This window comes from Scomber japonicus, chromosome 15 (assembly GCF_027409825.1).
Source record: "Scomber japonicus isolate fScoJap1 chromosome 15, fScoJap1.pri, whole genome shotgun sequence".
In the NCBI taxonomy this organism is placed as follows: Eukaryota; Metazoa; Chordata; class Actinopteri; order Scombriformes; family Scombridae; genus Scomber; species Scomber japonicus.
In genome coordinates this window covers 4,549,417-4,563,934 of record NC_070592.1, presented here as the reverse complement: position 1 = coordinate 4,563,934, position 14,518 = coordinate 4,549,417, and the positions used below count along the sequence as shown (strand labels likewise).

Here is a 14,518-nt window from a genome sequence, read left to right as displayed (position 1 = left end):
ACACAAACACATCAGCCTGTGATTGATTGATTGATTTTAATGACTGATTGATTGATTAATCCTGAAATACATGCAGAGGTTTTTATTTTTATATTATCTGCTAACACTAACTGTGTCTTTGTTGCAAGTGATTGTGTGTAAGCTGTGTTGTTCTGAGGAGAGTTTAGAAAATGAAGCCTTTGCCACTTAAACTGTAACGATACTAAAACCTGTCTACATGTGTACTGTTCATTTCATGTGTGCTGTCAGCTCTCAGTGATTCTGTTAATATCACATGTTAATGTTAACAAGCTGAGCGAGTGTTGCTGGGTTAAAAGTTGCAAAAAGACAAAGATTTGATTATGAAGCGTTTGGGGGAAAAAAGCAGGTGCTGAATTATTAACCCTTTGTAGGTCTGATAAATAAAAACTATAAATAAAACTATAATAAAACTGTTTGCGAGATCAAAAACTAAACCTATTGAGCCCATTTAACTTGTATGAGGTATGTTATGCACAGACAGACCGTCATACTGTTCTATGGTCGCTATAGATACAGGTTGTGTTCTATGGTCGCTATAGATACAGGTTGTTCTATGGTCGCTATAGATACAGGTTGCGTTCTATGGTCGCTATAGATACAGGTTGCGTTCTATGGTCGCTATAGATACAGGTTGCGTTCTATGGTCGCTATAGATACAGGTTGCGTTCTATGGTCGCTATAGATACAGGTTGCGTTCTATGGTCGCTATAGATACAAGTAGCGTTCTATGGTCGCTATAGATACAGGTAGCGTTCTATGGTCGCTATAGATACAGGTTGCGTTCTATGGTCGCTATAGATACAGGTTGCGTTCTATGGTCGCTATAGATACAGGTTGCGTTCTATGGTCGCTATAGATACAGGTTGTTCTATGGTCGCTATAGATACAGGTTGTTCTATGGTCGCTATAGATACAGGTTGTTCTATGGTTGCTATAGATACAGAATGTTCTATAGTTGCTATAGATACAGGTAGCGTTCTATGGTTGCTATAGATACAGGTTGTTCTATGGTTGCTATAGATACAGGTTGTTCTATGGTTGCTATAGATACAGAATGTTGACCTACAAAGGGTTAACTGGATTGTTTTAACTATAAGATCTCACATATAAAAACTGATTTAATTTAATGTGCAATGAAAAAAAAAAAAAGAAAAGACTTGAGGAGGATTGTACTGATGTGTTGCATTACTTTCTGGTACAATGATGAGAGATATTTATTTGGATCATTTTTAAAGGCAGATTGTACTTATCTTTTGTCTTTTTTAAACATGGGTCTGAGTAGTTTTTACCTGCTTTCTTTTTAGCTGCATGTAGGAGAAAAAAAAAACAAAAAACAGAGTGGTGTAAAAAAACAGAGATGAGCAGCCAGCTTAATGTGATCAGTGTGCAGCAGCAGCAGCTTCAGGTAATTATAATGAATGTGGTGGTTGGGTTTTTAATCTACGTGATGAAGTTGGCAGCTTTTAACTCCTACGACTAAAATACTAAAACTCACGAGTCGACTAAAAGCAGCTACAGCACAATAACAAACATCAAAGGAAAGCAGCAAGAACTCAGTAACATCAATGTTTGTGGTCATATCTGCTTTTATTCTCATTTTCAAACTAAATAAACTTCAAAAATGTTAATATTTAATGATTAAAATGACTCATTCTGTGTAAATAGTTAAGAGAGTTTGTGAAGAACTGTTTATGTTTTGTTTATGTGAGTTTTTCCTTATAAATAAAAAAAAGTAAGATGTGAGTATTTTACTGTATTTGCATATTAATGTGATATTAAATGTGAATTATTACTGAATAGTCTAAGTGTTACATGTTGTTGTTGTGTTATTAGTGATAAATAATCACTTACCTGACATTTATTTCTACTATATATTGCTGAAATGTAAATAATCTAAGTCTAAAAGTCCTAAATGATTAAGGTGATGTTTTAAATAAAGTTTTTTTAAAATTCTAATTGTGTGAAAATAAAGCTGCTTGTGTTTTTTAGGTTTAGTGTTTTGTATTTGCACTAATATTAAAAGTGAATTATGACTTAGATACAGATACAGATAATGACTACATGACTATTTCATTTGAAAGGAGGCTGAACTTCCTCACCTCTGTCCTCCTGTGAGCCGTCGTTGTAGTTGACCTGTTTCCGGATACGTTTGCCTTTGCCGAGGTTTCGGGCCAGATCTTCCTGCTGCTGCTCGTAGTGGTGACGCAGGAGTTTCTCCCAGTAGTCTGGATCCACGCTCTCCTCCTGCTTGATGATCTCACGCTGCACTTCCTCCTCCTGCAGGCCCAACAGACCAGAAGTTACGTACTGCTTTTTATCTATACATCATATAATAAACTCGCCTATATGAGTCTCACATTTTAATAACTTTATTTAGAATCTGTGATATTAAAACTTCACTTTTCCACTCAGTCAAATCTTCTTCAAAATCAAAAAAGGATGGAAAGGATGCAAGAAGAAACTGCAGAGCTTTAACTGAAACTTTTTGCTTCCATTTTAATGCATTTTGTGCTTTTACAGGTTTTCAATACTATTTTTTATTTTATTTATAGCTTCAAATCTACCATTACTGCTCGATAAGTGAGGATTTTTTGATCAAATGCATCGAATACACATCATCACAGCTCTTAAATGATCAAATTTGAGCAAACTGTCTATCATCATTTATTTGTATGTCTGCTAGGTCACCATGTCTTTGTGTTAATGCTAGTTTGCTACTTTATTTCATCAATATAGTTTAAAAAAAAAAAAAAAAAGCCTGTGCATATATTCTGATATATATTACATTTGAATGCATTTTTTCTTAAGACCTTTTCAAATCTGCTTTTAAAGTTCAATTGTTTGTTTTTTTTCATTATTACAAAAGTCAGATTTCCCCTACGACCCCCCTCTTCCTCCTCCTCCTCCTCCTCGTCTTCCTCACCTCCTCCTCCTCGTCTTTGACCACATACTGAGCCACCTTGAAGGAGCTCAGATACTCGTTCATGCTCTGCAGCTCCGTGTCGTCGGTGGCGTCCTGGTTCCTGTCCAGCAGACGGTCGATGGCTTTGTCGTCATAGTGAATGATGCTGCTGTCTTCCTCTTTGTTCTGAGCGCCTGAAGATCAACAACAACAGCACATAGAATTAATATAAATATATAACAGCATCTTCATCATCATCATCATCATCTCATCATCTTCTCATTTTAAACAAAAATGAGCTTAAATCTAAAACAGGGATGTCAAACATGAGGCCTGTGGGCCAGAACCGGCCCACCGAGGGGTCCAATCTGGCCCCTTCCTGTCTTCTTTTACTTCCTTCTTTCCTTCCTCTTCCCATCCCATCATCTTTTCCTTCCTTCATTCAATCTTTCCTTCCTTTCTTCCAGTCTTCTTTTCCTTCTTTCTATGTTTACTTTCTTTCTTCCACCTTTCCTTCCTTCCGTCCATCTTTCCTCCCCTCCTTTTCCCTTCCATCTTTCCTTCCTGGCTTCTTTTCCTTCCATCCCTCCCTTCCTTTCTTCCTTCCATCAATCTTTCCTTCCTGGCTTCTTTTCCTTCCATCCCTCCCTTCCTTTCTTCCTTCCATCAAACTTTCATGTCTTCTTTTCCTTCCTTCCATCAATCTTTCCTTCCTGGCTTCTTTTCCTTCCTTCCAGCTTTCCTTCTTTCCTGTCTTCGTTTCCTTCCATCTCTCCTTCCTTCCTTCCACCTTTCCTTCCTTTCATCCATCTTTCCACCCCCCCTTTTCCCTTCCTTCCTTCCTTCCCTCCCTCCTTCTTTTTACTGATCCCACATCAGATCATATTGTTCTGCGTTGTTCTCTTAAACAAAGACGAGTTTAATCTTCTGATTTTAAAAACACCTTTCATGTCTCCCATCAACTCGTCCTTGAACAGCTGCTCCGTTCCGAACTTGAGGATGTCGTCCAGTTCCTGTTTGGACATGGAGCCGGTCTTTGAGCCGAGACCGGGTCGGACCACCAAGTGAGTCAGCATCATCTTCTTCTTGGCGACCTGAGTGATCCTCTCCTCCACCGAAGCTTTGGTGACGAAGCGGTAGATCATCACCTTCCTGTTCTGACCGATACGATGAGCTCTGCTGAAGGCCTGACGACAGAAGAAGAAGAAGAAGAAGAAGAAGAGTTAAAGAAGAGTTTAAACTCAAATCTGCAGGAGAAAAGAAAAAAGCTAAATTCGTGGTCATACCTGGATGTCGTTGTGAGGATTCCAGTCAGAGTCGTAGATGATGACGGTGTCGGCGGTGGCGAGGTTGATACCTAAACCTCCGGCCCTCGTCGACAGCAGGAAGGCAAACTGCTGAGCACCCGGAGCTAAAGAGAGAGAAGGGAACATTATTATTATTATTATTATTTATAGAGTTGGTACCATTAAACAGGCAGGAGTGGAAAATGAGATGCTAATTATTCTTTTTATTTACTTTTCATTTTAGTAGTTATCTCATTTTGCACCTAAGTAAACATTTCCCCCAAATCATTTTAAAGTATTTGGTATATTTTGGATTTTATGAGCTCTATCTCCACCAGGAAACGTTGCCTGTATAAAGGTTCAATTTAAAAGTAGGACTAAAAAGTTATATAAATGCATTTCATACACAGGAGTAACTCAGTGTGCTTTATATAAAAACTAACTTTTAACAGTAAGAATTGGAAACATTAAAACATACTATATAAAATAAAAGGACCCAATTATAATGAAGATAAAACAAAAGTACAGAAGAGTAGAAAGAGAGAAAGTTAGACTAGAAGTGGAGGTTTAGTTTGTTCCGTCTCACCGTTGAATCGGTCGATAGCTTCCTGTCTCATCCCTCCTGTGATTCCTCCGTCAATCCTCTCGTACTTGTAGCCTTCGTTCTCCAGGAAGTCCTCCAGCAGGTCCAACATCTTGGTCATCTAAAGTAAAACATAAGAGACACTTAGTTAAAGTTTAAAAAAGGAGGCATGCATGTGATCGACATCTCATCAGGAATTCTTTGTTTTGGTTGTCATGGTGAAGCAGCTACAGGAACAGGCCAATAATAAATCTACAAAATAAGAGTCTTCTTTTAGATCATGTTTAACTTCTTCAGGGGAAATGAAACAAGAAGCAGAGTCACATTAACCGTCCTGTTGTCCTCCCGGGTTCCTTCTTTCCTTCCTTCCTCCCTCTTTCTTTAATTTTTCCTTCGTTCTTCCCCTCCCTTCCATACTTCTTTCCTCACTTCCTTCCTTCCACCCTCCCTCCTTCCTCACTCCTTTGCTTCCTTCCTTCCTTCCACCCTCCCTCCTTACTCCTTTCCTTCCTCCCTCCCTCCCTCCCTCCTCTCCATTTAAACTCCTGTTTTTTGACTTTTTGATGATACTTTTATCCAGAATAACTCATCATCTGATCCTAAATGCCCACAAAAAGGAGAACAAGCAGGACATGAGAGAAATGGAGCTATCTGACACTCACAGAGAAGGATCATCAGACTGGAAGATGTTCAAAGTGTTTTTATGAGTGGACTCACCTGAGAGAAGATGAGTACCCTGTGTCCTCCGTCCTTCAGCTTCCTCATCATCTTCTGCAGCAACATCAGTTTCCCGGCAGACTTTGTGAGAGACTGACCGTCGTACATCCCGTTGGGCATCTTTGGAGCTTCCTGTTGTAGGAGTTACCAAAATAAAACAAAACATTCAAGTTTGGGAAAATCTAAAAAAAAAATTTGCCAAAGAACTGAACCAAAAATAAGTAAAATTAGAAAAAATGATCCTTAAAATTAACTTTATAAAGAAGAATAAAAAGGCAAAACAACAACAAGCAACAAGACATAAAGTCACTCAGAGTCCAACTACAAAGTTAGAAATAAATAAGTGCAGGCTGTAGCTCGAGGGCAGGAAAAGCCTTTCTGTATAAATGTGATTCAAGAAGAGACTTTATGTTGAAACTGAGGTTTAAAAGACAATCGACCTTGATTTTATCTCTCCAGTTAAAGCCTGAAAATGTCCAACTTTTAAGTCAATTTTATGGCTCACTAGAATAAAATCATTAGAAAGTCACAGGTGCAATACTGGAAAATACTGGACAACGTGTAGTGCTGGGCGGTATGACCAAAAATATATATCACGGTATTTTTCAAAATAAAAGCGGTTTCACAGTATATGACGGGATTTTTTTTCCCCATGCATAATCAACATGTTTCATCCTCTTAATTGTATCACAGTTTTTAGGTTGCTTTTTAATCTGCTCTTATGTTTTACCTTTGTTTTTAACTTCAAAGGGTAGGTATGTATGTGTCTGTAAGAGTTATTAGATACCTGAATTTACTCAAGGAGATGACTACAGTATCCATCTAATTGTATTAATTTAGCTGCATGGAAACAAGTGAATTTTCTAATAAATAAATATCTAATAAATTTACACTACTTTCTAGGCATGGGATGATAACCGTGTTCAAAAGTCACGATAACCAAAACCGCCAAATGTTCTGTCATACTGTTCCTGAGGTATGAGCTGTTTTTAGTCTGGTTAAAGACAGGAAGTGCTGGTCAGAAATCCCTCAGATTGGTGCAGCTGCAGCGTAGAGTATCACGACCCCTCACACTGTCATTACACATTCAGGTTAACATCTTTAGAGCTGTAATCACCATACCATGAAACCGTGATATTTTTGCTTATGGTTATCATACCGCCAGAATCTCATACCAGCCCATGCCTACTACTTTCTTCTACTTCCTGTCACCTGTTTCTGAGTCTGTATCTCTATTTCTGCACAATTTAATCCAACCTATAAATAAACTATAATCTAAACTTGAGTCACTTCCTCCCAGGTGAGTTCGGGGTCGTACCATAGCAGCCGCGGGGAAGAGGTAGGGGTGGTTGCAGCATTTCTTGAGGTCCATGACGACGTTGAGCAGAGAAACCTGGTTTCCTCCTCCTTTGGTGTTCAGAGCCTCGAAGTTTTTCGTCAGGATGAATTTGTAGTACTTCCTGCGAGGAGAGGAAACACACATTTACTCTATTTTACCTGCAGCATTCCAGCTTCTACTTTTAATCTTTTTCTTTTCCTCCTCCTCTTGACTCACTTCTGCATGGGGCTGAGCTCCACTCTGACGATGAGCTCTGTCTTTGAGGGCATGTGTTTGAAGACGTCGGCCTTCAGCCTCCTGAGCATGTGAGGACCGAGCATGTCGTGCAGCTTCTTGATCTGGTCCTCCTTGGCGATGTCGGCGAACTCCTCCAGGAAACCTTCGAGGTTACTGCAGGAGGATGGAGAGGAGAGGAGAGGAGAGGAGAGGAGAGGAGAGATGAGATACTGGCTCCTCGTTTCATTTAAATAAATCCTCTCTATAAGGAAACATGTGGAAAGCTCACCTGAATCTCTCCGGCGTGAGGAAGTTGAGCAGGTGGAAAAGCTCCTCCAGGTTGTTCTGCAGAGGCGTTCCAGTCAGCAGCAGTTTGTGCTGCAGGGGGTAATTATTCAGCACCCGGAAAAACTACAACAAACAAACAGAGAGAGAGAGAGAGAGAGGGAGGGAGAGGGAGGGAGGGAGGGAGGGAGGGAGGGAGGAAGGGAGGGAGAGAGAGAGAGCAGCAGGTTAACAACTGTTTTACTCCAGCTGTTTCCTCAGACATAATACAGTAATGATTCAGAGAGTAAAGCTTTAAAAGCAGATTCTTGACCTCAGTAAGATCAGCTGAAGGAGCTGAAGGAGAATAAATGTGATGAATTAAATTTGAGGCGGTAAGTTTAAGTTTTTTTAAATAGTCGATTCTGACTTTGACATCAAACAAGTCCTTAAAGTAGGTAGAAAAAAAAAGGAAAGTTGAACATTTGCATTTAAATAATAACTGTACAGCCTCATAAAATATCATGTGATTTGAATAAAAGCTCCAAAACAGAAACTTCTGGGGTTTTTTTTTGTTTGTTTCATAATTCATTTAATTTCAATGAATTTAATAAAAAAGCAGAAAAGTCTCCAGCTGTGATTTAAAAGAAGGATTCATGCTGATCATCTTGGATAAAGTGTGTGTGAGAGAGTGAGAGTGAGAGAGTATGTATGTGTGTGTGTGTGTGTGTGTGTGTGTGTGTGTGTTCCTACCTTGGACTGGTTGTTTTTCAGCCTGTGGGCCTCGTCCACCACCAGACAGGCCCAGTCTATGGAGCCGAGGATGGCCATGTCGATGGTGATCAGCTCGTAGGAAGTCAGCAGCACGTGGAACTTAATCGACGAGTCTTTCTGTTTGTTAGAAATCAAACAACAAGAACTTAAAACTCAACCCTAAAAACCTTCAATCATTTATCAACTCATTCAGATTTGAACATCTCCTCTCACCTTCATCCTGGACGCCTTCTTCCCTCCTCGGATGGCGTTGTCTTCGAAGGAGAACTCGTTCTCTCGGATGACGGCTCGGCTGTCTTTGTCTCCGACGTACGTCACCACGTACATGTCGGGCGCCCACATCTCAAACTCTCGCTCCCAGTTAATGATGGTGGAGAGAGGAGCGCTGACCAGGAATGGACCCTTGGAGTGACCCTGAAGGAGGAATGAGGATGAGGTCAGTATGTTGAAATAATCACTGTTTAATAGGAGGATAAAATAAAATAGACATTCCTTTATTAGACCCAAAAAAATAAAATAGAAAAGCATCAATAGACAGAATAATAAATAATAAGTAAGGAGACGTTTAACTTACTCAAATAAAACTGATGTGAACTAAAAATTTGATGCATAAAATGACGGGAAACAGGTTTAAAAAATAAAACTTTCAAAAATTAGATGTTTGCCTTTTGGTTTTCAGAATAAAAGCTCATCATTAACTTTGTGCTACTGAGTATTACTTCACATAAATGATCATTCAAGTGTTAACAAATACTTGAAGGCACTTAATTGTCAATCACATGATTTTTACACTAAAAGGACAGTAAATACGTTTTGAGCTAAAAGATCTCAAAGCAGAATATTTTTATATGTTAAACCTTTTTAACCCTTTACATACTGTTCATATTCTGACTCATAATTAGTCTCAACACCAATTCAAATTCACAAATTCCCCATAAATGTTTGATTAATCCTTAGACAGACGTTCACAATCACTGTTTTATGATCCAGAAGAACAATTTATAGAATATGACTCGTTATAATGCTGCGTTTTGAGATTTCTTGTAATAAACAGGTTGAATTTTGTACATTTGCATATATAAAAATGTGTATCAGCTGCACAAAAGATAACAAAATGATGCATTTTATCTCCATTTTTGTTTCCTGTGGGTTAAATCAGGAAAAGTACGGCTAAAATAAAGTGTATCAGGTGTTTTTACAGCTTTAAAATGAAAAAAATGGGTCAAATTAGACCCTGAACAGCATGTAAGGGTTAAATAAGCTGATCCTTCAAAGTAAAAGTCCTTTATTGGTTGGTTTAAATAAAGAAAATATAAATATAAAAGGAGTAAATTGAGCTTTAATACTAGCTTTGATGATTAAAAAGACAATCCAAACACTTTTCTATTCATTTTTAAGTCATGTGATCTCCTGCTGCTCTGACAGGAAGTGCATTCTGGCCTCCCGCCTGTAGGTGGCAGCAGCTGACTACACGTGACCGCTGACACTGTTTACTGTTTAAGATCCAACTTAATGTCGTCAGATTTCACCTGACTTATACAAAATGGCTGGATGGCTGCCGGCCAATAGGACGACAGCTATCTATGGACAGCTGCAGCGTCACACATACACACACACACACACACACACACACACACACACACACAGCATGACTCAACCTCCACAGCTGAGCCCAAAAAATGCTGACAAACATGTTTCATTAATGAGCTTTTAAAAGAAAATAAGGATTAAATTTAATGAAGATGAGGAGAAAATATGAACTTGATTCCAAAAAAAATGGGTTTAAAAGAAGAAAATCTAAAATATTAAAGTATAAAATAAAGTAGCTCACCTCTTTATAGAGCGAGTAGAGGAAGACGGCGGTCTGCACGGTCTTCCCCAGACCCATCTCGTCGGCCAGGATGGTGTCGGTACCTTGAGCCCAGGAGAAGCGGAGCCAGTTCAGACCCTCCAGCTGGTAGGGGTGCAGCGTGCCCCCCGTGCTGTCCAGGTACTCCGGCTGACGCTCGAACTTGATAGTCGGCTGAGGAACGAAAAAAAAAAAGGTTTTAAACGTTTATAAAGTATAAATAAATTAAGAGTTACACGAAGATAAATCATGTTTAAGTTACTTTAAAAAGCTCTTATTGTCATATTTACACATTTAAAAAAAAAGGAAAAAGGAATTAAAATGTCAACAGAAGCAATAATAAGACAAGAAATAGACAAAATACTGTTAATATTGGGCTTTAAATATAAATATATGATAGATTATAGTTATTTAATTGACAGATAAAGAAGAAAAGGTTGTAAATCTGCACTTTAAGTTTATTTGATTTCACTCTCAATGTGATTTTTGTGTAAATTAATCTGTTTTCAGCAACTGAAGAACATGAAATCTAACAGAAATGTGTTTAAAACTGAATATCAGCGCCACATGAAACTCTAAATGTAGTTTACACAGGATTGTTTTACAGTTTAATCTAAAACTGGAACAATAAACTGATTAAATAGATTGAAAGAAAATCATAAATTCATCTTAAAAAGAAAATAAAATCTGTTTCCTGCTTCTTAAAACGTGATCATTTGATCTTTTTCTTATATACGACAGTAAACTGAATATCGTTAGGATTGCTGTTTGATCTTTTCACCTTTAGCTGTTTAAAATTATAACTATCATTTCCCATTTACATTTTAAAGACCAGAAAATGAATCAAGGGAATAATCCTCGCTCTGGTTTAGTCCAGTGAAAAGCTCCAGTCACTGGTTTTTTTATTTTTTAAAAAGGTCAATGTGACGTCAATCATTTTGTCAGAACTCTACAAAACCTAAATATTATTATATGTTCTGTAATAAATAAAAAGAAGAAAAAGCAGCAAATTCTTATATCTGAGAAGCTGAAACTCAAATAATCTGCTTTTTTCTAATTTTCCTTCATAAACACTTCAACTCATTAATTAATCACTAAACTAATCAACCAATCACTGCAGCTGTTAAACCAGTGACGTATTTAAATATCTGTGAACTTACGTCGACCACAGGATTCTCTGGAGGTCTGTCGGGCCGCTTCACTCGACCTTTGACCTTGATCTTCTTCCCGGGTCTCCCCTCCTCTCCCATCATCAGCTCTCTGCAGGAGTTCATGAAGCAGGTGTGAGTTTGATGCTCTAAATGTGTTTCTACTCCATCTTATTATATCTTTATTATCTTTATTATCTTTCTATCCCACCTGTGGTTCCAGTACTGGATCTTATAGATGTCGAACTCGGGGACGTCCATGTCTTCAGCTTCCCAGGTGGCCTGATCGTACGCCAGCTCTCTCCACTTTATCAGGTAGTGGACGTTGTTCTTTCTGTCCACGCTGCAACACAAGAGCAAAAACATGATGAGTTCATTATGAAACTACAGCTGCAGCTATTAGTCTGCTGACAGGAAGTTCAGTTTCATACTTGATTTGGTATTTAAGTTGTTTTTTAAGAAAACGTCTGTCCTCCCTCCCTCCATCCTTCTCTCTTTCCTCCCCCCTACCTACCTTCCTTCCTCTTTTCCTTTCTCCTTCCCCCCTTCTTTCCGTCCCTCCTCCCTCCCTCCCTCCCCCTTTCTTTCCTCTCCCCTACCTTCCTCCCTCTGTCCTTCTTTCCTCCCTCTTTTCCTCCCTCCCTTTTTTCCTTTCCTACCTTTCTTCTTCCTCGACTCGAGGACAACAGGAGGGTTAAGTAAATACAGCTGATGTCTTGTCATACAGCTGAAGTGTGTGTGTGTGTGTGTGTGTGTGTGTGTGTGTGTGCGTGTGTGTGTGTTTATACTGACCTGTGATTGATGATGCGGTGGATCATGAGCCACTCCATCTTGATCCCGAAGCGGAGGTATTTCTCCTCCAGCTCCGCGTACATGGGGTCTTTGTTCTTCCTCTTCACGCTCTTGTCCTCGTCGCCATCGCCGAAGTCGATGGGCGGCGGCTCGTCCATGTCGTTCTTCCTCTGGTAGTTCCTGAACATCACCTGACAGTGGAGTTCCAGCTGAGGAGGAGACGGAACGGAGGAGAGAGGAGAAGTTAGAGAGGGAAACTTGATGAAAAAAGTGTCGACACAGCAGTTTTTTTTGGTTGTTTTTAATGACGAACCTGCAGCTCAGTGACCCAGGAGCAGTGCCAGTATGACATGTTGGACCATTTGGCGAAGAACTCCCTCTCCGGCCGCCCTGCCAGCGGGGCGGGGTCGGGGGCGTCGGCCGCGAGGTCTGGAGGGCGAGGGACAGGTGTAGGAGGAGGAGGTTCGCCCCACTGCCAGGTCAAGATCTTCTGGACCTTTCCCTTCATGGGGGGGCACTGGAGGGAGGAAGAGGAGAGAAAAGAAACATCTGTTATAACATCTGTTCATTTCTTACCAAAATCTGACTCTCTGAAATTCTACATCAGGCTCATTTCATTTATTTATAATGAGAGATCAAGAGGAGTATTTGGTGATGTGTGCCAAAGAAATTGCCCAAAAATTCTCTTTTTTCAGCTAATTTCCTGTTTTACTAAAATATAAATATTTGTAAACTAAATTACTCTTTAACCTTTTATCTGGGTTAAATCATTTGTTTTGAACTGTTGGTCAGACAAAACGAGATATTTTCAGATGTCATTCAGCTTGAGCTTATTCAGTCTAAGATGATATAAAAAAAAGGAAAGGAGGAAGGAAGGAAAGGAGGGAGGAAGAAAAGAAGGACAGAGGAAAGAAGGAAGGGAAGAAGGTAATGGGGAGGAAAAAGAGATAAGGAGGGAGGAAGGAAAGGAAGGAAAGGAGGGAGGGAGAAGGAAGGGAGGAAGAAGGAAGGGAGGAAGAAGGAAGGAAGGCAGGCAGGAAGGAGGGAGGAAGGAAAGGAGGGAGGGAGAAGGAAGGGAGGAAGAAGGAAGGGAGGAAGAAGGAAGGAAGGCAGGCAGGAAGGAGGGAGGAAGGGAAGGAGGGAGGAAGGAAGGAAAGAAGGACAGAGGAAAGAAGGAAGAGAGGACGGTAATGGGGAGGAAAGACAGAAAGAGGGAGGGAGGGAGGAAAGGAGGAAAGGAAGGAAGGGAAGAAAGAGAGAGAGAGAGAAGGGGGAAGGGAGGAAAGAAGGAACAGTCAAAACAGACGGGGTCAATTTGACCCGGGAGGACGACAGGAAGTTTAAGCTTCTCTGGTTAATCCATAATAAAACCTTCTTCCAACCAGTGAATCAATAAAGAACCCGATTGGCTCTACGTGACGCGTCTCCTCACCAGGCAGCGGGGGCAGATCCACTCTCCGTTGGGGATTTCGGGGAGGGGCGGGTTGAGGCAGTGGATGTGATAGGACGACGGGCACGAGTCGCAGCAGAGCAGCTCGCCTCCGTCTTTACAGACCCTGCAGAACTCCATGTGGTGGTCGTCTTCCTCCATCTCGCCCACCTCACCGTTGTCTTCCTCGCCTTCGGAGCCTTCCTCTCTGGCCTCCCACTGGATGCCCTCCTTCTCCTAGAAACACGGGGGGGGGGAGAATTGGGTATTTTAGATAAATGAGCTTACTTGAATTTGTGTTTGTTTAATAGGATTTCAAAATAAGAGCTGTGCCTTTAAATCTACACTACATATACTTTATCCTAATTACTACTACTTTGCTACATTTGGGTTTCCTCTGTGATCCTTCCTTCCTTCCTTCCTCCCTTCCTCCCTCTTTCTTTAATTTTTCTTTCATTCTTCGCCTCCTTCCCCCTTTCTTTGCTCCCTTCTCCTTCCATACTTCCCTCCTCTTTTCCTCCCTCCCTCATTACTCCTTTCCTTCCTTCCTTACTCCTTTCCTTCCTTCCTTCCTCCTTTCCTTCTTTCCTTCCTCCCTCCTTTCCTTCTTTCCTTCCTAGCGGGAATAAATAATCCATTAATTTAATCTAATGTGGATTAAATGATTGTGTTTTCATTTATCCTGTAATGCTTTTATTGTTTTAATTCAGCTTTAATTCTGTAAAAGCATCTTTGAGTTTTGTTTTGAAAGGGCCCTATAAATAAAATAAATATCAGAATAACAACCGGTTGGCTTTTCGCTCCACCCCGCCACTATAAAAGCATATTTGATTTCTCACGTCAGTTTGGGCGGCTGGTTGTTAGAACTGGTTTTTCGAGGCTATAAATCATCACAGGTGTACTCATGATGATGTTTTTATTTTTCCACAGCAGCAGCAGCAGCACAAATAAACTGTGTCAGACCAATGAGACAACGAGCTAAAGGTTACTTCCTGCCTTTCTTCTGCTAAACTGCTAAACCTATAATGTTATATTTGCAGCAGCTGTTGCTAAATATATCTTATTATCAGCTTCTCAATTAACTATGAATCACTTTGAACTATATTAACTTGTATTAAAGCTGCAATATAAATAAAAGTGTTGTTTTATATTAGCAGGAAATGATGCAATATGATGCAATCAAACCACTACGCACTGT

General features: G+C 40.0%; 1 protein-coding gene across 3 annotated transcripts in view; it reads right to left on the bottom strand.

The window, feature by feature from the left end:
• LOC128374686 (chromodomain-helicase-DNA-binding protein 4-like) overlaps positions 1 to 13,551 on the bottom strand; it is a 23,202-nt gene extending 9,651 nt beyond the window's left edge. For 2 of the 3 annotated variants that reach the window (XM_053334940.1, XM_053334942.1), the window contains exons 1-17: positions 13,324 to 13,551; positions 12,205 to 12,408; positions 11,892 to 12,100; positions 11,311 to 11,442; positions 11,112 to 11,211; positions 9,934 to 10,125; positions 8,316 to 8,516; positions 8,082 to 8,219; positions 7,354 to 7,475; positions 7,065 to 7,238; positions 6,828 to 6,969; positions 5,510 to 5,641; positions 4,796 to 4,913; positions 4,210 to 4,334; positions 3,867 to 4,110; positions 2,945 to 3,117; positions 2,121 to 2,298 (exon numbers count right to left, since the gene is read on the bottom strand). In XM_053334940.1, coding sequence (XP_053190915.1) covers positions 2,121 to 2,298; positions 2,945 to 3,117; positions 3,867 to 4,110; positions 4,210 to 4,334; positions 4,796 to 4,913; positions 5,510 to 5,641; positions 6,828 to 6,969; positions 7,065 to 7,238; positions 7,354 to 7,475; positions 8,082 to 8,219; positions 8,316 to 8,516; positions 9,934 to 10,125; positions 11,112 to 11,211; positions 11,311 to 11,442; positions 11,892 to 12,100; positions 12,205 to 12,408; positions 13,324 to 13,482 — 2,743 coding nt within the window. In that variant the 5' untranslated portion in view covers positions 13,483 to 13,551. Of the gene's footprint in view, positions 1 to 1,310; positions 1,326 to 2,120; positions 2,299 to 2,944; positions 3,118 to 3,866; positions 4,111 to 4,209; positions 4,335 to 4,795; positions 4,914 to 5,509; positions 5,642 to 6,827; positions 6,970 to 7,064; positions 7,239 to 7,353; positions 7,476 to 8,081; positions 8,220 to 8,315; positions 8,517 to 9,933; positions 10,126 to 11,111; positions 11,212 to 11,310; positions 11,443 to 11,891; positions 12,101 to 12,204; positions 12,409 to 13,323 lie in introns of all 3 variants that reach the window. The other variant, XM_053334941.1, reaches the window with a different exon arrangement.
• Positions 13,552 to 14,518: the final 967 nt, after the last annotated feature.